This window comes from Salvelinus sp. IW2-2015, unplaced genomic scaffold (assembly GCF_002910315.2).
Source record: "Salvelinus sp. IW2-2015 unplaced genomic scaffold, ASM291031v2 Un_scaffold944, whole genome shotgun sequence".
NCBI classification, from domain to species: Eukaryota; Metazoa; Chordata; class Actinopteri; order Salmoniformes; family Salmonidae; genus Salvelinus; species Salvelinus sp. IW2-2015.
In genome coordinates, this window is record NW_019942659.1 from 72,735 (window position 1) to 94,319 (window position 21,585).

General features: G+C 42.2%; 1 protein-coding gene across 1 annotated transcript; it reads right to left on the minus strand.

The window, feature by feature from the left end:
* Positions 1–2,498: 2,498 nt before the first annotated feature.
* LOC112069232 (guanine nucleotide-binding protein G(t) subunit alpha-2-like) lies at positions 2,499–16,056 on the minus strand. The gene is made up of 9 exons (XM_024136518.2): positions 15,721–16,056; positions 7,457–7,499; positions 6,949–7,090; positions 6,570–6,727; positions 6,299–6,427; positions 5,999–6,128; positions 3,910–4,063; positions 3,499–3,706; positions 2,499–3,225 (listed from the first exon to the last, which is right to left on the minus strand). The coding sequence occupies exons 1-8, from the start codon at positions 15,836–15,838 to the stop codon at positions 3,516–3,518; spliced, it is 1,065 nt and encodes a 354-aa protein (XP_023992286.1). The 5' UTR covers positions 15,839–16,056; the 3' UTR covers positions 2,499–3,225; positions 3,499–3,515.
* Between the last annotated feature and the right edge of the window lie 5,529 nt (positions 16,057–21,585).

Below are 21,585 nucleotides of genomic sequence, written 5' to 3' on the forward strand. Positions count from 1 at the left end.
ATCCGCGGGATCGAAGCAGTCTTGAAGCGTGGATTCAGATTGGTCGGACCAGCGTTGAACAGACCTGAGCGCGGGAGCTTGTTGTTTGAGTTTCTGTTTGTAGGCTGGAATCAACAAAATGGAGTCGTGGTCAGCTTTTCCGAAAGGGGGCGGGGGGAGGGCCTTAAAGCGTCGCGGAAATTAGTATAACAATGGTCTAGTGTTTTTCCAGCCCTGGTAGCACAATCGATATGCTGATAGAATTTAGGGAGTTTTGTTTTTAGATTAGCCTTGTTAAAATCCCAGCTACGATGAATGCAGCCTCAGGGTGTGTGTTTCCAGTTTACAAAGAGTCAGATAAAGTTCGTTCAGGGCCATCGATGTGTCTGCTTGGGGGAATATATACGGCTGTGATTATGATTGAAGAGAATTCCCTTGGTAGATAATGCGGTCTACGCATTAACGCACAGCGTTGAGATTACCTGCAATGACAACAAGCTCAGTCTGATGATGCTGTGACACACCGCCCAGACCATGACGGACCCTCCACCTCCAAATCGATTGAGAGTACAGGCCTCGGTGTAACGCTCATTCCTTCGACGTTAGACGCGAATCAGACCATCACCCCTGGTGAGACAAAACCGCAACTCGTCAGTGAAGAGCACTTTTTGCCAGTCCTGTCTGGTCCAGCGACAGTGGGTTTGTAACCCATAGGTGACGTTGTTGCCAGTGATGTCTGGTGAGGACCTGCCTTACAACAGGCCTACAAGCCCTCAGTCCAGCCTCTCAACCTATTGCGGACAGTCTGAGCACTGATGGAGGGATGTTGTGCCTGGTGTAACTCGGGCAGTTGTTTGTTGCCATCCTGTGCCTGTCCCGCAGGTGTGATGCTCGAATGTACCGATCAGGTGTTGTTACACGTGGTCTGCCACTGCGAGGACGATCAGCTATCCGTCCTGTCTCCCTGTAGCGCTGTCTTAGACATTGCAATTTATTGCCCTGGCCACATCTGCAGTCCTCATGCCTCCTTGCAGCATGCCTAAGGCACGTTCACGCAGATGAGCAGGGACCCTGGGCATCTTTCTTTTGGTGTTTTTGAGTCAGTGTCCTAAATTTTTATAACTGTGATCTTAATTGCCTAACGTCTGTAAGCTGTTAGTGTCTTAACAACCGTTCCACAGGTGCATGTTCATTAATTGTTTATGGTTCATTGAACAAGCATGGGGAACAGTGTTTAAACCCTTTACAATGATGATCGGTGAAGTTATTTGGATTTTTACGAATTATCTTTGAAAGACATGGTCCTGAAAAAGGGACGTTTCTTTTTTTGCTGAGTTTAGTTCTGTCCTTGAACTGTTCTTGTCTAATGATGTTCTGTATTATGTCATTCTGTATTATGTTGCATGTTTTGTGTGGACCCCAGGAAGAGTAGCTGCTGCTTTTGCAACAGCTAATGGGGATCCTAATAAAATACCAATACCAAATCTTTCCCTCGATCCTGACTAGTCTCCCAGTCCCTGCCGCTGAAAAACATCCCACCATGCATCACCATAGGGATGGTGTCATATTTCCTTGAGATGTGATGCTTGGCATTCAGGCCAAAGAGTTCAATCTTGGTTTCATCAGACCAGAGAATCTTGTTTCTCATGGCCTGGGAGTCTTTAGGTGCCTTTTGGCAAACTCCAAGCGGGCTGTCATGTGCCTTTTACTGAGGAGTGGCTTCCGCTTGGCCACTACCATAACGGCTTAATTGGTGGAGTGCTGCAGAGATGGTTGTCCTTCTGGAAGGTTATCCCATATCCACAGAGAACCTCTAGAGCTCTGACAATAAGTGACCATCGGGTTCTTGGTCACCTCCCTGACCAAGGCCTTTCTCCTCCGATTACTCAGTTTGGCCAGGCGGCCAGCTCTAGAAAGAGTCTTGGTGGTTCCAAACTTCTTCTGTTTAAGAATGAAGGAGGCCACTGTGTTCCTTACAGATGTACAACAATCTCAACACACGAAAAAAAAAAGTTACATAAAAAACCTGTTTTCGCTTTGTCATTATGGGGTATTGTGTGTAGATTGATGCGGAATTTAAAAAAATAGATTTTAGAATAAGGCTGTAACGTAACAAAATGTGCAAAAAGTCAAGGGGTTTGAATTCTTTCCGAATGCACTGTATAGTGTCATATAAATGTGTTTGTTGGCATTGTGTATCTCTGGGTCAGTGGTTGACAGCACAACACGATTCAACCACAATGGGGGTTATTTCGTACAACACATTAATTAAAGCCTAAAAGTCACATCACATATCTTGATTAAAAAAATACAAAGAATGATGACATGCAGAAATGGCAGTTTCTATGTCGATCTTTATTTTGAATGTCTTATCTTTCGCAAGACCGGTCAGAGTTACAGGTTCAATTGTCAATAGTCAATATGAAATATACATGTACATCACTAGACATGTCACTGATGTTGAACATTTTGATACATATTTTAATATTAATATATAAGGTCCACTATTCTACTATTGTATTTACAAAATACTTTGCTAACTTGTTTTGAGGGTACTTTTACTTAAATTCCAGTTTAGACCTGGCTATTTGAACTCACTAATTGGAATTAGCTAAATATCTTTTTTTACTGTGTTACATCTGGTGTAAAACAGTAGGCATATCCAAACAGAGTTCTAATTTCAGATACTTAGAACTAGATAAAAACATTATAAATCATGGGGCAAGAGCAATGTTACTGGAAAGGACTTCACTCTGACCATGTTGAGTAAGATGGATCACCTCAAAACATATTCTTTCATAAGTTTATCAATTGGAGTCCTGAGCAGCTTTCCTCATTCCTCAACACAAACCCATCATAAAGAACCAGAAATAATTCAGAATAACAAAGTACCTATATCATACAAATGTTAATTCTGCTGTTCTTCTGACTTCTTATCCTCATTTCCATCTGAAGGACATCATCATCCACATTGTCTCCAGGAGGGACATGTTGCCATCTTTGTTCGATTTGTTGGATATGATGTGTGTTAACTCCCTTTGGAGTAAAGTGGGTGCTGTTCCCTAGTGTTTGCATTCATTACTCATCATTTAGGGTGTCAGGAGTTAGGAAGGAAGGGATGGGATAGTCTAGAATTGAAGGGTCTGAAGAGTCTTATGCCATTACAAAGCCTTCTGTTGTGCGTTCTGTTCCTACTGCTCAACTTCACCATGAATCCAAGTGAAGGGATGAGGGGGAAAATAAAATCTGTGAGGAAGAAAACCAAAACATTTAGGTGAAAAAATAACCACATATAATCATAAAAGAACAATAAGATGCTGAATTTCAAATCGACACCTACCCTTGAAACACTTTAAATCTGAAAGAATTGGATGGGTGTATCCAACATGGTGAAAATGTCACCTTGTCTGTCTGAGGCAAGTCTATTATCTGAGCCCTCCAAATCTACTAGAAGTGTCAATGTGTACAGGCTAGGTGTCAATTTGGGTTACAAGAACAGACAAGAGATAACTACTGCACCTTTTTAGTGTTTCTGCTTAGAACAGACCGCAAGACTTTAGGTTCTCTTTGATAATGATGTCTGTCACGGCTCCGAACACAATCTCAACGTTCTTTGTGTCCGTGGCGCAGGTCAAGTGAGAGTAGATTTCTTTGACACCCTTCTTCATGTTCAGCTCCTCAAACTGCTTCTTGATGTAGTCGCTGGCATCATCATACGTGTTGGGGCCTAGTGGCAGAGTAAGCAGGCAGCTCATGAAGCGGTTCTCAGTTGTTTTCAATTGTAGGTGATGAGGTTGACAGTATCTATTCTGTTGGCTAGTATCTTGCCACTGCATCATATTGCAGTAGAAGACAAAACATTTCCATCATTCCTGTCCTTGGGAAATCATGCAGTTTTAATATGCTGTTTATACTTGGGGTTACTCTTACCATCGTAGTCTGGGAAGCAGATGCTGAGGTGGACCTTCTTGATCTTCTCCTCGAAGAGGTCCTTCTTGTTGAGGAAGAGTACGATGGAGGTGGTGGCGAAGAACCTGTGGTTACAGATACTGTTGAACAGGTGGAGAGACTCATGCATACGGTTCTGTGGAGAAAAGGAAGAAGAGGGTTAGGTTAAGTGGCAACAATCTCACAGTTTCTTTCATCAATCCTCACTCATGCTAGATTAGTATGCTAACTATACCGAACAAAAATATAAACGCAACATGCAACAATTTCAAAGATTTTACTAAGATACAGTTCATAAGGAAATCAGTCAATTGAAATAAATGCACTAGGATCTAATCTATGGATTTCACATGACTGGGAATACAGATATGCATCTGTTGGTCACAGATACCTTAAAAAAAAGGTAGGGGCGTGGATCAGAGAACCAGTCAGTAACTGGTGCGACTACCATTTGCCTCATGCAGCGCAACACATCTCCTTCGCATAGAGTTGATCAGGTCGTTGATTGTGGCCTGTTGAATGTTGTCCCACTCCTCTTCAATGGCTGTGCGAAGTTGCTGGATTTTGGCGGGAACTGGAACACTCTGTCATACACGTCGATCCAGAGCATTCCTAACATGCTCAATGGGTGATGTGTCTGGTGAGTATGCAGGCCATAGAAGAACTGGGCCATTTTCAGCTTCCAGGAATTGTGTACAGATCCTCGCGACATGGGGCCGTGCATTATCTTGCTGAAATATGAGGTGATGGTGGCAGATGAATGGCATGAATGACAATGGGCCTCAGGATCTAGCCATGGTATCTCTGCATTTAAATTGCCATTGATAAAAGGCAATTGTGTTCGTTGTCCGTAGCTTATGCCTGCCCATACCATAACCCCACCGCAACCATGGGGCACTCTGTTCACAACCTTTACCTCAGCAAACCGCTTGCCCACAAGACACCATACAAGTGGTCTGCGGCTGTGAGGCCGGTTAGACGTACTGCCAATTCAATGAAAAGACGTTGAACATTCAATTCTCTGGTAACAGCTCTGGTGGAAATTCCTCCAGTCAGAATGTCAATTGCACACTTCCTCAAAACTTAAACTTGAGACATCTGTGGCGTTGTGTTGTGTGACAAAACTGCACATTTTAGAGTGGCTTTTTATTGTCCCCAGCACAAGGTGCACCTGTGTAATGATCATGCTGTTAAATCAGGTTCTTGATATGCCACACCTGTTAGGTGGATAGATTATTTGGCAAAGGAGAAACGCTTACTAACGGGTGTAAACAAATTTGTGCAATTATTTTTTAGAGAAATAAGCTTTTTGTGCATTTGGAACATTTCTGGGATCTTTTATTTCAGCTCATGAAATATGAGACCAACACTTTACATGCGTTTGTATTTTTGTTTAGTATATACTCTTAACCACATGTGCCAAACTCATTCCACGGAAGGCCGAGTGTCTACGGGTTTTCGTTCCACGGGTTCTACGGGTTTTCGTTCTTGGGTGATTAATTAAGGTCACTAATTAGAAAGGAACTCCCCTCACCTGGTTGTCTAGGTCTTAATTGAAATGAAAAAACAAAAACCTGCAGACACTAGGCCATTCATGGAATTAGTTTTACACACCTGCTCTAAACCAAAGAGATGATCTAATTTCCTATTTTGGGCCTTTGGCAAGCACACAAACACAACTCTACATGTCTTCTGTGCTTGAACTGGGGTGATGGTATCAGGTACAGGACTGTGAGGCGATTGAGAATTCATATTGTATAGTCATCTGAGCTATGTCCTTGGGGAGTTTAACATGTGATGGGCTGGTAGGGTTCTGTAAACTTGTGACTGAATAATCCATTGTTTACTTGATGTCAGACTGGAGAAAATACCCTTCAGTTAGAATCAGAACTTCTGATGCTCTTTCAATCTTACTAAATGGATCACAGTACAAAAAAGTCCAAGTAAACAGTACAAAAGTACAACATTTGGACTAAAAGGGCCACATAGAGGCGTTCTGTCTCGATATAGAAAATCACAACTGTGACAAACTAGTGGAACTATCAGAGGTCAACTGTAAAGCCAAACCCACCACTTCATCGTCCTCTACAAGCACCATGTCATAAGCACTGAGGGCTCCGCAGAAGATGATGCAGGTTACACCCTCAAAACAATGGATCCACTTCTTTCTCTCCGACCGCTGGCCGCCCACATCGAACATCCTGTCAGAGGGGATGGGTTAAAGAAGGGAGATGTTAGATATGACTGTAAAGAGATAATCAACGATTGTGTAAAATCACAACCCAAAGGAAATGGAATGAACATGCAAGGATTTATGGGAGACCATTTTTGGCCCTTTGTGGTCTCCCTTGTTTGACTAATATTCCCTCACCTGAAGTGCAGCTCTTTGCAGGAGAACTGCTCCTCGATGATACCGGTGGTCTTGACTCGAGAACGCAGCACATCCTGCTCGTTGGGCAGGTAATCAGACTTTGTGATTCTGTCCAATTCTCCAAGATAACTGTTGAGCGAGATTTCAGTTTAGCATACATTCACACCCCCATATAGAACATAATCATGCTCACCAACAAAGATATGACCTGAACTGTCATGAGAATGATATGACTGTCATAACAGACTGTAACAGTTGCTGTTACACTCACTAGCCAGCTGAGTCGTTGAGCTGGTACTCAGCTGCTCTCTCGAAGGAGGCCTGGACACCACTGTCACTCCAGAGCCTCTTGATGACATCAGCCAGCTCAGGGGGCATTGAGCCCTCTTCAATGGAGTCTGACAGGTTGGACAGCTTCTGCCCGTCTTCCTACACCATGAAGTCAACTGGTGAGTTTTACTGCTACTAAAATGTAAATGTCATTCCATTGTACGGTAATTAGCTAAGCTTACAATGTAGTGTTGTTATTTCTATTTGAATAACATGTGCAACTACTGAAACTTCTGCTGGTATCTCAATGTCTATCAGTGTGTGTCATTGAGGGCCTATTTGGTGGACCAGAAGGGTTAGAGACGCAGGGTGGGACTCACAGATCCCTTTGGTGATCCAAAGTCAATGGACAACATCTCCATGCCTCTGATAATGGCCAGAGCAGACTGCAGGATGTTACCATAGATGATCGCCCTGAACTCCAATTGTTCTTCTTTGGTATAACCACCTTGATGGAGAATTCTACCCAACACAAGAGGAAGAAAACAGTTAGAATTGTAATTACAGTTTAAAATACAACTGACATTATACAATGCTACCAACAACCATTATTGGCCAGAAGAACTAGTACTAGTCATTCTGCAGCAACTGTTTTGTTCAGTAGTCATCAGGGTATATGTCAATTGTAGCTGCCACAATTTATTCTATCATGGTCCATTTTGTTTTCCCATATGATTATGAGCCATAAACTTAGTCCATCTTATTGAACACCCAATTCACACCTTTTAGAGTGATGGTAAAGTGTATGGACAAGGTTTGGTTGCATGTGCTTTAGGAGGGAGGAGGAATGACATGCAATGTCAACGGTGTTTGTTTTGTTATACTCACTTCATCTGCTTGACAATTGTGCTCTTCCCAGACTCACCAGCACCTGGTAAAACAAAAGAAGAAGTAGATATGTTACAATGGCTTTCCCATGTACAAACACATCATCCTGATTCACCCTGTAGTTGGTTAAAGGGAACCTGAGGGCCAAAACATGACCTATGCAAAGAGATGTATAATGACAGCACATAGTGAAAGAGGAAGCTCAGCAGTTGCCCATCCCCTCCACTGGCACAGATCCAGTCCTCTGAGACACACAACATGACAAGCATTCGGTGGTGTTGCAGTAGTTACAGTTGTAGTTATTTCACTGCTGTTATATTATGACCTTCTGTTTAGCTTTGTTTCTGCATGTTGTTGTTGCATTTGTACAATGAGTTTGGTTATAGACACATCTTATGGGATACTTCCCATTGTAACAACATACTTAGCGGGGGGGGGGGGGGGGGGTTAACAGTAACAGAGCAATTGGAAAATAATAAACAAGTACTGGGCCATAGGGCAGACTGGTCTGAGCAGTGAAGTTGTATGTCATAATACCAGTAAGCTAATTTCCCTCTGGGCTTATATCAAACAAGACTGTCACCACCAGGGGATTTGTTGTTCCACACGCCACCTCAAGGGGGCCATCTAGGATTCCTGACTATTTGGAAATGGGCACATGAAAGGGTTTATGGCTAATGTGATTGACATCTGTCCCAATGGTTTAGCAGAGACCAGCGTTCTTATTAGCTCAGGGCTAAATGGATGGGATTTGAGAAGCCTTGGGTAAGGAGGCCTGGGGTTGAATGAAAGGTCTCTCAGAGGATCGGCCGATATGTAAAGACGTCACTAGGAAGACGTCAGTTCATGAGGAATCGTGAGTTTGTGTCACTCTAAAAAGTTCCTGGGATAGTGTGTCCTTCTCGCCTTTGATTCTTATCCATGAAGGTAGGCGAGAGGGCTACCTAGATAGGCTGGGGTGACTGGGCTGTCTCCATAATACCCCTATTTCCCCATCTCATATCTCCATGCATAGGTTTATTTTCCCGAAGGCAGGCCTGATATTCCTGAATAAACCCATTCCTCCAAACGTAGACCTATTTCTTCATGCTCTCCACAAGTAGGTTGTTATCACTTAAGGTAAGTGTGCACAAGCCCATTTCTCCATGCCTTTGACTTATTTTCCCATCCTATTTCTCCATGCATGGGCCAATTTTTGCCTGAGTTTCCCATTTTCTCAATCCATAGTTGTCAGTGGTTGCACCAGTGTCATCTGGCAATGTCATCCATTGTCTCATTCCCCTGTCTTCTTGACATGTCAGTTATCACAACTTTTTCATTTCTGTAGGATGATTGGTTTACCTCTGCCCTCTGTTGCTGCTGTTTCTCTTACTAATGTGAAGGTAAAGTTTTAAGGTATTAACCAGAAGCCTGTCTCTGCAACACGTCTCCACTAATCCATGCTCTATTTGTGCCAAATGGCTGTAAACAATTGCTTCTCTGACTTCATCATTGTTTTGATGGTATCTTGAGGGTCCATGTTGCCCCAAAAGAAATGTTTTGGTATTTTCATCCCATAAAGAACTTCCCTAGCAATCTCTTGTTTTAACACTACTTTAGATAAAAACAGAGACCAGGTTTAAGCTCAAACCCAACTGTTGAACCCCTACCTCCTGGTGAAGAGAAGACTATAATGGGCTAACACAGAAGGAAACTGTTGGCCTAATAATACTGTAAATTCGGACATGTCATTGATACCTGATGCAACCAGAAGATGGCATTGGTTATGGAGCATTGCATTCTGCCAAGTTCAATTGCTTTTTAATTTTTTTAAAGCAAGAGGTGAGTAGTTACTGTTCTTGTACCCCAGATACAGTGCCTTCAGAAAGTATTCATATCCATTGACTTATTCCTCATGTTGTTGTGTTACAGCCTGAATTCAACATGGATTAAATTGATGTTTTTTCTCACCCATCTACACACAATACCCCATAATAACAAAGTGAAAATATGTTGTTAGAAATGTTGGCTAATTTATAGAAAATTAAATAGAGAAATACACTTACAGTTGAAGTTGGAAGTTTACATACACTTAGGTTGGAGTCATTAAAACTAATTTTTCAACCACTCCACAAATTTCTTGTTAACAAACTATAGTTTTGTCAAGTCGGTTTTGGACATCTACTTTGTGCATGACACAAGTCATTTTTCCAACAATTGTTTACAGACAGATTATTTCACTTATAATTCACTGTATCACAATTCCAGTGGGTCAGAAGTTTACATACACTAAATTGACAATGCCTTAAACAGCTTGGAAAATTCCTGAATATTATATCAAATCAAATTTATTTATATAGCCCTTCTTACATCAGCTGATATCTCAAAGTGCTGTGCAGAAACCCAGCCTAAAACCCCAAACAGCAAGCAATGCAGGTGTAGAAGCATGGCTTCAGAAGCTTCTGATAGGCTAAGTGACATAATTTGAGTCAATTGGAGATGTACCTGGGGATGTATTTCAAGGCCTACCTTCAAACTCAGTGCCTCTTTGCTTGACATCATTGGAAAATCAAAAGAAATCAGCCAAGACCTCAGAAAAAAATTGTAGACCTCCACAAGTCTGGTTAATCCTTGGGAGCAATTTACAAACGCCTGAAGGTTCCACGTTCATCTGTACAAACAATAGTACGCAAGTATAAACACCATGGGACCACGCAGCCGTCATACCGCTCAGGAAGGAGACGCGTTCTGTCTCCTAGAGATGAACGTACTTTGGTGCGAAAAGTTCAAATCAATCCAAGAACAACAGCAAAGGACCTTGTGAAGATGCTGGAGGAAACAAGTACAAAAGTATCTATATCCATAGTAAAACGAGTCCTTTATCGACATAACCTAAAAGGCCGCTCAGCAAGGAAGAAGCCACTGCTTCAAAACCGCCATAAAAAAGCCAGACTACGGTTTGCAACTGCACATGGGGACAAAGATCATACCTTTTGGAGAAATGTCCTCTGGTCTGATGAAACAATAAAAATAAAAACTGTTTGGCCATAATGACCATCGTTATGTTTGGAGGATAAAGGGGGAGGCTTGCAAGCCGAAGAACATCATCCCAACCGTGAAGCACGGGGGTGGCAGCATCATGTTGAGGGGGTGCTTTGCTACAGCAGGGACTGGTGCACATCACAAAATAGATGGCATCATGAGGAAAGGAAAATTAGGTGGATATATTGAAGCAACATCTCAAGACATCAGTCAGGAAGTTCAAGCTTGGTCACAAATGGGTCTTCCAAATGGACAATGACCCCAAGCATACTTCCAAAGTTGTGGCAAAATGGCTTAAGGACAACAAATGCAAGGTATTGGAGTGGCCATCACAAAGCCCTGACCTCAATCCTATAGAACATTTGTGGGCAGAACTGAAATAGCGTGTGCGAGCAAGGAGGCCTACAAACCTGACTCAGTTACACCAGCTCTGTCAGGAGGAATGGGCCAAAATTCACCCAACTTGTTGAGAAGCTTGTGGAAGGATACCCGAAACATTTGATCCAAGTTAAACAATTTAAAGGCAATGATACCAAATACTAATTGAGTGCATGTAAACTTTGGACCCACTGGGAATGTGATGAAAGAAATAAAAGCTGAAATAAATAATTCTCTCTACTATTATTCTGACATTTCACATTATTAAAATAAAGTGGTGATCCTAACTGACCTAAGACAGGGAATTTTTTACCAGTATTAAATGTCAGGAATTGTGAAAAACTGAGTTTAAATGTATTTGGCTAAGGTGTATGTAAACTTCTGACTTCAACTGTATATGGACACCTGCTCGTCAAAAATCTCATTCCAAAATCATTGGCATTAATATGGGATGTCCCCCCTTTGCTGCTATAACAGCCTCCACTCCTGGGGAGGCTTTCCATTAGATGTTCGACCATTGCTGCGGGGACTTGCTTCCATTCAGCCACAAAAGCATTAGTGAGGTCGGGCACTGATGTTGGGCGATGAGGCCTGGCTCGCAGTTGGTGTTCAAATTCATCCCAAAGGTGTCCAATGGGGTTGAGGTCAGGGCCCTGCGCAGGCCAGTCAAGTTCTTCCACACCGATCTCGACAAACCATTTCTGTATGGACCTCGCTTTGTGCACGGAGGCATTGTAATGCTGAAACTGGAAATGGCCTTCCCCAAACTGTTGCCACAAAGTTGGAAGCGCAGAATCGTCTAGAATGTCATTGTATGCTGTAGCGTTAAGATTTCTCTTCATTGGAACTAAGGAGTCTAGTCAGAACCATGAAAAACAGCCCCAGACCATTATTCCTCCTCCACCAAACTTTACAGTTGGCACTATACATTCGGGCAGGTAGCGTTCTTCTGGCATCCACCAAACCCAGATTTGTCCGTCGGACTGCCAGGTGGTGAAGCGTGATTCATCACTCCAGAGAACGCGTTTCCACTGCTCCAGAGTCCAATGGCGGCGAGCTTTACACCACTCCAGCCGAGGCTTGGCATTGCACATGGTGATCTTAGGCTCGTATGCGGCTGTTAGCCATGGAAACCCATTTCATGAAGCTCCCGACTAACAGTTATTGTGCTGACATTGCTTCAAGAGGCAGTTTGGAACTCGGTAGTCAGTGTTGCAATCGAGGACAGACGATGTTTACGTGTTACACACTTCAGCATTTGGCGTTCCTGTTCTGTGAGCTTGTGTGGCCTACCATTTTGCGGCTGAGCCGTAGTTGTTCCTAGACGTTTCCACTTCACAATAACAGCACTTACAGTTGACCAGGGCAGCTCTAGCAGGGCCCAAATTTGACGAACTGACTTGTTGGAAAGGTGGCATCCTATGATGGTACCACGTTGAAAGTCACTGAGCTCTTCAGTACGGAATATTCTACTGCCAGTGTTTGTCTATGGAGATTGCATGGTGTTGTGCTCGATATTATACACCTGTCAGCAACGGGTGTGGCTGAAATAGCCGAATCCACTAATTTGAATGGGTGTCCATATACTTTTGTTGTGTATCTCATTTAAATACGTATTCACACCCCTGAGTCAATACACGTTAGAAACCCCTTTGGCAGCGATTACAGCTGTGAGTCTTCCTGGGTAAGTCTCTAAAAGTTTTGGACACTTGGATTGTACAATATTTGCACATTATTATTTGTTTAATTCTTCAAATTCGATCATGTTGGTTGTTGATTTTATTTATTTAACTAGGCAAGTCAATTAAGAACACATTTTGATTTACAATGACGGCCTATTGATCATTGCTAGAGAGCCATTTTTAAGTCTTTCCATCGATTTTAAAGCCAATTTAATTGAAAACTGTAAGTAGTCCACTCAGGAACATTCAATGTCTGCTTTCTTTTGTTTTTTATCTACCAATAAGTGCCCTTCTTTGTGAGGCATTGGTAAACCTCCTTGGTCTTTGTGGTTGAATCTGTGTTTGAAATTCACTGCTCGACTGAGGGATCTTACAGATCATTGTATGTGTGTGGTACTGAGATGAGGTAGTCATTAAAAAATCATGTTAAACACTATTATTGCACAGTGAGTCCATGCAACTTATGTGACTTAAGCACATTTTTTATCCTGAACTTATTTAGGCTTGCCATAACAAAGGGGTTGAATACTTATTGACTCAAGACTTTCAGGCTCCTGAGTGGTGCAGCGGTGTAGGCACTGCATCTCAGAGCTAGAGGCATCACTACAGACCCTGGTTCGATCCCGGGCTGTATCACAACCGGCCGTGATCAGGAGTCCCATAGGGCAACGCACAATTGGCCTAGTGTCGTCCGCGTTAGGGGTGAATCATTTCTGAAGGTACTGTAAATATCATACACTAAGCTCTGACAGCATTTTGTTGACTATGACAAAATTGATAGGGATGATTTACCTACATTTCATTCAGAATACAGAACAACTTTGTCTTTAGTAGCCTAATTGTTACTCTGCCAGAGAATTGGCTTTGCTGCATCTGTGTTGTGTTCTGCAGGAGAAGCAGGAGACACAAGGATTAATGGCTGTTAATTGCTGCTCTTCATCCACAAAGCCTCAACTCACTCTTTGGCTGCAGTACTACCAACTGGATTGTGGGTCATTTCACGTCTTCAGTTTTGCAATGTGTCAATATTTGACCAATTCCTTCAGCTGTCACTGCATTTCATTGGTTTAGTTTAAAATATGGACAATAACTACTACAATATAGTTATTTAGTTTAAAATATGGACAATAACTACTACAATATGGTTATCATAACCACCAAAACCTCATACCAACAGGGGAAAGTATGCCATTTTTGGTGCCTTAAACATGACAATTTCTCTCCTCCCATTTACTGTTAGTGAGAGGTGTAGACAGGTGAGACAGGGGTTATGGTTTACAAGATGTTACATCTGCACATTTGATCTTTTTTAAATGAAAGTGTCTCCATTATTGTAAATGAATGTTGATAATATGATGATCTATGGCCCAGATAGTAATTTGTTCCTGTCAATTGATCCTAATAAGCTTTTGTTGCTGCTGGCCCTGATTACTCTGATGGTTGACCCTTCTGAGTTTCTCTGGTAGTCTTCTAATGTTGACCCTATTGTCTGCAAACTTTTAGTGGATTTTTACCTGTTGCATTTGGCTTTTCATAATTGCTGTATTGATCAGCATCTCTATTTGTCCCTTGTTATTGTCAATTAACTTGTGTCATTGGCCCTTGCTTTTTGCCATGTGAGATGACTACTTAGCATTTGATGATGCATGTTGTAGGCCATGATGTAACCCTGTGCTCGGGAAATTATTACAGGGAGTCTAAGTAGCAGGAAAGTAAGCATAATTGGGTTACTATGATCCTATGGGAAAGGCTGACTAAATCCTGCCCCTGAACCCTCACAAAGCTATTTATACCCAGAGCTCATGACACATCTACTGCTCATTGTTTAACATACTGTATTCAGACACATGCTGCTGATATGTCAACATTCATAACTGTTGCCACTTCTACAGACAGTCATATAACCCTGTTTTCATAACCTATGAAGACAATATAGGGCTCTTCTAAATCCTCTCAGAGCCAAACATTAACACTAATCTGATTCCCTGCTAGGTAGTGTTCCAGATGTTCTACTTTACAGACTTTTCTCCGAGTCTAATATCTATTGAAGTAGCTAATATAGAAACAGACTGACAACTTCCCTTCTAGTAGTTATGAATCAACACGTTCCATTTCAGGAGAACTTAAAAAACAATGCTCAGCTATCAACCTTATGGTTGCTGAGAAACATTGAAATGACCCCATACTACAGTAACGACTGTCACACAGATTGTCATTGAGAGAATTTGTTGTTTCAATCAAGGGAAATGGTATTGCCTTTTATTATGGTGTTTTCTAACACCTCTGACCCCACAAGTCCTACGATTTCTCATTTCAGTCTTGAGGTAACAGAAGCAGTCACTCTTGGACTTATCTGATTTAATGTAAGCTACTTTCAGCGTGACATGCTTATCTGTTTACATCCAGGCCGTTTTACAGTGACATGCCAATTCACATTCACGTTGAATGTGCAAAGGCAGAACACCAATGTAATATATAACAGATTACCGTTAAGCTCTTGTCATATATAACTGAGGCTAGATATCAGGATCAATGCTAGCATCCTGATTGAGTAGGCCTAATAAGTTTAGCCTGTTTTTGAATGCACCATTTCAGCACTGGCAAGTTTCCATAAATCTGGAAGTGTTAAACAATTGGAAAAGCTCATTACATTGATCAAAATTATATTTTTAGCTACATTGAATGTTCCAGAAGGACATTGAGCAACAAGCCCCATCGATCAAGTTACCATATCAAAGTGATGAAGAATTCACAACAACTCAGTGTAACCTACTAACGTCCATCTTATCTAATACGTAAGCTCATACAGAGGTTGGATATGGCTGATGCTTAAGGTCATTCAGGTTGGCATGGCTGCTCATTGCAAAAACTTTTATTTTATTTTTTACATGATGTAAACTTAAACTATTTATGCCTTTCATTGCTGTGCAATTTCCAATACAATGCCCCCTAACTTTGACAAGAACAAAAACTGTTTGACTAAAATTTCTCAAAGATCAGGGCACATAGTTGCATAATATTCAACCAATATCTTTCTTTCAGTTTAAGAAGATGATGCTTATCCTGATTGTTTGCATCAGACACTGCTATGGTCTATGCCTGACAGACCATAAGCCAGTTGAGGGTCCCATTCTACTTTTCTGAAGTTTCAGAAGAGGCCCCACAGGCACAACAGCTCCTTACCAAGCAGCAGAAGCTTGACTGTCTTGGCTTCTTTGTCCGCATCCTCCGCCAGCTGCTTTTCCAGCTCCTTGGACTTTGCGGCTAATGCCTTGTCTTCGACACTTCCCCCAGCTCCCATTTTGAACTTTGGATCTTTCTCACTCCTTCAAGTCAAGATCCTGTGTGGTACGGATATGCGGCCGTCCGCTCCCGCCGTCTGAGGGGTGCACTGGGAGACAGGCACAAAGGAGGGCAGAGGTGGGGGCTGGGAACAAGGGGTCCTGGCCTCAGTCAGGGGTTGGTGGATGGAGGAAGAGGACTCTGGAGATGTATGCTGGCACGCAGTCGGACAATCACTGCTTGGGGACTAAGGGAAGCTGTCTTCTCTCTGGTGTTAGCCCTCCCTTATTCCCCTACGTTAAACCTGACATCTTGAAATCAGGTTGGGATTGGGCAGGGCTTTTTCTGGCGTTCCCATGGGAACCATTAGATCCAATTAGGATGAAGCAGAGGGCAAAAGTGAAGGGTAAAAAAAGCAAACGCCATAGGGTTTAGAAAGAGATGGGTGGATTAGAAATAGAGAAGGTCTGTTTTTTATAGCTCAATGGTCTGGGTGTTCAAAGTTGACTTTCTCTACCTCTTGCACAGTTTAGCTCTCCCAGCCTCTGTCAAGTATGGCTCAAAAAGAGATGGTATCAGGTGTGATAATGTTCTTGTTCTCATTTAGAATAAACTTATAACCACAGAAATAAAACAATATGATGTGCTCTGTCCTGTTTATGCAGTAGGGATTTGTAAATACTTTGAGATTTTACCAGACTTTAAGTGACAATTGGCTTACAAACCTGAGCCATGAAAATACACTATTTGTCACTAAGGCATTTCTACAGCATAAGACCTTGGCTTTGTGTCTTTACTGGTGAAGGATGGAGAGTTTACCAAGCATCGGGTATTTTTTATTTTTTATAAACCTTTATTTAACTAAGCAAGTCAGTTAAGAACAAATTGTGTTTACAATGATGGCCTACCAAAAGGCCTCCTGCGGGTACTGGGGCTGGGATTAAAAATATAAATATAGGACAAACACTCATCAAAATAAGAGAGACACCACAACACCACATAAAGAGAGACCTAAGACAACAACACAGCATGGCAGCAGCACATGACAACACAGCATGGGAACAACACAACAATACGGTAGCAACACAACATGGTAGTAGCACAAAACATGGTACAAACATTATTGGGCACAGACAACAGCACAAAGGCAAGAAGGTAGAGACAACAATACATCACGCGAAGCAGCCACAACTGTCAGTAAGAGTGTCCATGACAGTCTTTGAATGAAGAGATGGAGATAAAACTGTCCAGTTTGAGTGATTTGTTTTTATAGCTCGTTCCAGTCGCTAGCTGCAGCGAACTGAAAAGAGGAGCGACCCAGGGATGTGTGTGCTTTGGGGACCTTTAACAGAATGTGACTGGCAGAACGGGTGTTGAATGTGGAGAATGAGGGCTATAGTAGGTATCTCAGATAGGGGGAGTGAGGCCTAAGAGGGTTTTATAAATAAGCTTCAACCAGTGGGTCTTGCAACAGGTATACAGAGATGACCAGTTTACAGAGTGTAGAGTGCAGTGATGTGTACTATAAGGAGCATTGGTGGCAAATCTGATGGCTGAATGGTAAAGAACATCTAGCCACTCGAGAGTACCCTTAGCTGCCGATCTATAAATGACGTCTCTGTAATCTAGCATGGGTAGGATGGTCATCTGAATCAGGGTAAGTTTTGCAGCTGGGGTGAAAGAGGGATAACGATAGAGGAAACCAAGTCTAGATTTAACTTTAGCCTGCAGATTTGATATGTGCTGAGAGAAGGACAGTGTACCATCTAGCCATACTCCCAAGTATTTGTATGAGGTGACTACCTCAAGCTCTAAACCCTCAGAGGTAGTAATCACACCGGTGGGGAGAGGGGCATTCTTCTTACCAAACCACATGACCTTTGTTTTAAAGGTGTTCAGAACAAGGTTAAGGGCAGAGAAAGCTTGTTGGACACTAAGAAAGCTTTGTTGTAGCATGTTTAACACAAAATCCGGGGAGGGGCCAGCTGAGTATAAGACTGTATCATCTGCATATAAATGGCAGCTTTCTACTGCCTGAGCTATGTTTTTGATGTAAATTGAGAATAACATGAGGCTTAGAATCGAGCCTTGGGGTACTCTCTTGGTGACAGTTCCTGGCACGGTGCGGGGTGAGGCATCGGTTGAGGATAGAAGCCTTGTGAGTTATACCACTTACAAAGAAGCATAAGTCAGTGGGTTACCCCACTGGCCTGTTATACTCAGATGAGGAGAGACAATGGGAACAGACAGAGATTGCACACTTCTCAGACTACTGTGTCATGGGTCAGCACAAAGATTTACTGTAATCAGCAGTTTTCTAATAACAATCAACTTTTTCTCAGATAAGAATGTTGACAGGGTGCCTTCTGTGCACAGTGCCATCTGTGCTTCCATGTGCCCAATTGAAAATATCAGCTATTTATAGATGCATTTTGCAGGAGTTTTCATAACCAAGAACTTTGCATGTAGTGAACTCCAAGGTGGACTACATCTGTGTCAAAACAATAGAGCCATGAACAGCTAGCTACTGTTTGACCAGGCTTAGTTGTAACAAAGTAACAAAGGCAATTCTAATGTAAAAATGTTTCATGCACCTGATATCACTTTGAATTATATATGTGAATCAAGGTTATTATGGTTTTGTGTTTTTATTTGAGTTTGTATTTATTTCTCCTGTTTTATTAAGACAGTATGTATATTTTCCCTGTTTTTGTCTGGCCTCCCATTAAATCGAGTTAAGGCGGAAACCAGCACCTTTGAAGCCTGAATGGAGGATGATTTATGTACGAACAGGTTGCCGAGGGACAAAACTGTATCACCCGCTGGGCTGACTGCATCGACACCATAGACATGAAAACCAGTAGATAGTGATAGCGCTGACATCATCCACATATTCCTATTGAAAATAGGCTTTCTAGGGTAGACCAGGGCTTTTGGTTCCGCTAGGTTGCTACACAGTAGCCGACCAGCAGAGCTTGTGACTTCACGCTCCAGACAGACACTGGGGGTCTGGTAGACATCTAGAGGTAATACGACGTCAGGAAGAACTACGCCCTCTAGGGGTCTTGGCACTAATCGGGACATTTCCGGGGACAGCTCTAGCTGGGGACCGGCCACCAAAATCAGGGACTGTCCCCGGAAATCGGGGACGTCTGATCACCTTAATCTTAATGTGACTTGGATCTAAAATGAATTGCTCTGAGACTGGTGCAAAAATATATATTTAAAATTAATAGCGCCGAGACTAGTACATGTAAGAAGAATCAAGTTAGCTCCTTAGCCAATTTCTCCTCCTGTGAGCTAGTGATAGCCAGTGATAGTGATGCACAAGCTAGGCCTATTTGAAACATCGCCATCTCCTGGCAGCTTTTACCCGATAGATTCAGTAGCTTGAAATTCCGCAAAAAGCTTAAACCCCATTTGAAAACCCCATTCGATTTTATGCCCAATTATAACATTTTTGGTGAAAAATAAAAAAATAAATGAACATCATGATTGTTTTTCCTGTAGTTAGTTTTGGAATTAAATATACTAGTTTCAGTATAGTTTAGTTTTTCAAACGGATTTGTTAATTCTTTTATTTCAGTTTACTAAATCGTTTTAGTTTAACTTTTAGTTTACTATAATAACCGTGATGTGGACAAAGTCAAATGGTGTGGCACTAGTTGTGGTTAGCAAGGTAGTGGGCTCTAACTTTGCTGCATGAAGAAAAAGCAAGATATTGGCCCTTCCACCTTCAGATACTATGAGATTGCCCAACCTGCAAAGAAAGAGAGAAAAAGAGAAATTTAGAGAGAGATCTTATCTGACGTCACATGGTCTCATGGCTAGAAGTGGGTTTCAGGGAAATTAGGCCCCCACAAATGCTTCAGAGAGTATAACAGGCGGCTAATTAAAGCATCCTCCAATTCCGTAGTCCATTTCTAATTCTGACCCTTCAAGCTTTGACTCTGTCCTTCCTGCTGCATCCTGGGATTGGCCTGGTGCAGCTGATCTGTTGATAAGATTATCCAGAGAACCCTGTTAAATCTTGGGCCACAGTTTAGGCCAGCAGATGGCCACTAACTGTGAGAGGGGCGCTGGTTATGAGGTGTAGTGCAGTGTTGGTTGTACAGTAGCAAGGAACAAGGGTAATGATACTAGTTCACCTCGTTCAGAATAGCTCCACCCTCTCTGCTCACCTGAGTGACAAGTCAGCCGGTCAGACCTTTGAGTAAGAAGTAAGAGGGTGATTGGATAAATGCACATTCAACTGCCCCTAGGACACTGTTCACTACTTTAGTTCATCTGAGGGTGACTGAGGTGGACGCTCTGGACGTTTGAATATGTTGATTCATCTCATCCAACTCCTTTCACCAAAAAAAGTTTGTGAATTTGCACATGCACATGATGAAGGCGCAACAGCTCCTCTTCAACCTCAGGAGGCCAAAGAAATTTGGCTTGGCACCTAAAACCCTCAAACTTTTACAGATGCACAATTGAGAGCATCCTGTTGGGCTATATCACCGCCTGGTACGGCAACTGCACAGCCAGCAACCACAGGGCTCTCCAGAGGGTGGTGCAGTCTGACCAATGCATCACCCGGAGCAAACTACCTGCCCTCCAGGACACCTACAGCAGCCGATGTCACAGGAAGGCCAAAAAGATCATCAAGGACAACAACCACCCGAGCCATTGCCTGTTCACCCCGCTATCATCCAGAAGGCGAGGTCAGAACAGGTGCATCAAAGCTGGGACCAAGAGACTGAAAAACAGCTTCTATCTCAAGGCCATCAGACTGTTAAATAGCCATCACTAGCACATTAGAGGATGCTGCCTACATAGACTTGAAATCCCTGGCCACATCAATAAATGGAACACTAGTCACTTTAATAATGTTTACATATTTTGCATTACTCATCTCATATGTATATACTGTATTCTATTCTACTGTATCTTAGTCTATGCCGCTCTGACATTGCTCGTCCATATATTTATATATTCTTAATTGCATTACTTTACTTAGATTTGTGTGTATTGGGTATATGTTGTGAAATTGTTAGATATTACATGTTAGATATTACTGCACTGTCAGACCTAGAAACACATGCATTTCGCTACACCTGCAATAACATCTGCTAAACACGTGTATGTGACCAATAACTTTGATTTGATTATATTGACCAGATACTCTAGTGCCTGCTCTACAATGAAAATAAATGTCTTCGAAAATGGAAGGCAATCCGGCGGAGCCTAGATCAGGTGGGACCATTCTAGCCAATGCGAGGACAGATACGCGTGTGAACAACAAGCACAACGGTTTCCACTAGTTACTACAGCCACAAAGTCAAACTTGGCTATATCGTAAAAGTTCACGAAAACAAAAATGCTAATCCATCAATGGTGTTAATTTAAGGTTAGGCATAAGGTTAGCAGTGTGGTCAAGATTTTAAATCAAATTTTAAGAAAATAAATTGTAGAAATAGGCGGGGTGTATGACTTTGTGGCTGTGGTAACTAGTGACGACCAGGCACAACTCCGATAGTTTTTTTCTCAAAGTTGCCGGGATGTCACGTGTCCTACTTACGTCAGTACACTCGTAACAACACAAATATTGCGAAACGTATGTTCGATCAAATAAGCTGTTATAATAATTTACTGTTATCCAAATTCGACACTCTCATTGACCTCCTTCACAAAAACTCCTCGCTATGGTGAGCAAAAAAAAAAAAAAAACGAAAAGCGCCACCTGCTGGAGAACACTTATCCCTCTCGCTTTGCCTCTTC

What these genes read in the sequence shown, in the direction of transcription:
- LOC112069232 (XM_024136518.2), bottom strand. Translation starts at nt 15,838, where the DNA reads ATGGGAGCTGGGGGAAGTGTCGAAGACAAGGCATTAGCCGCAAAGTCC. An exon ending in TTGGATCACCAAAGGGATCT is followed by an intron (nt 6,728 to 6,948) that starts GTGAGTCCCACC and finishes TTCATGGTGTAG; the next exon opens with GAAGACGGGCAGAAGCTGTC. An exon ending in TGCAAAGAGCTGCACTTCAG is followed by an intron (nt 6,129 to 6,298) that starts GTGAGGGAATAT and finishes CCCCTCTGACAG; the next exon opens with GATGTTCGATGTGGGCGGCC.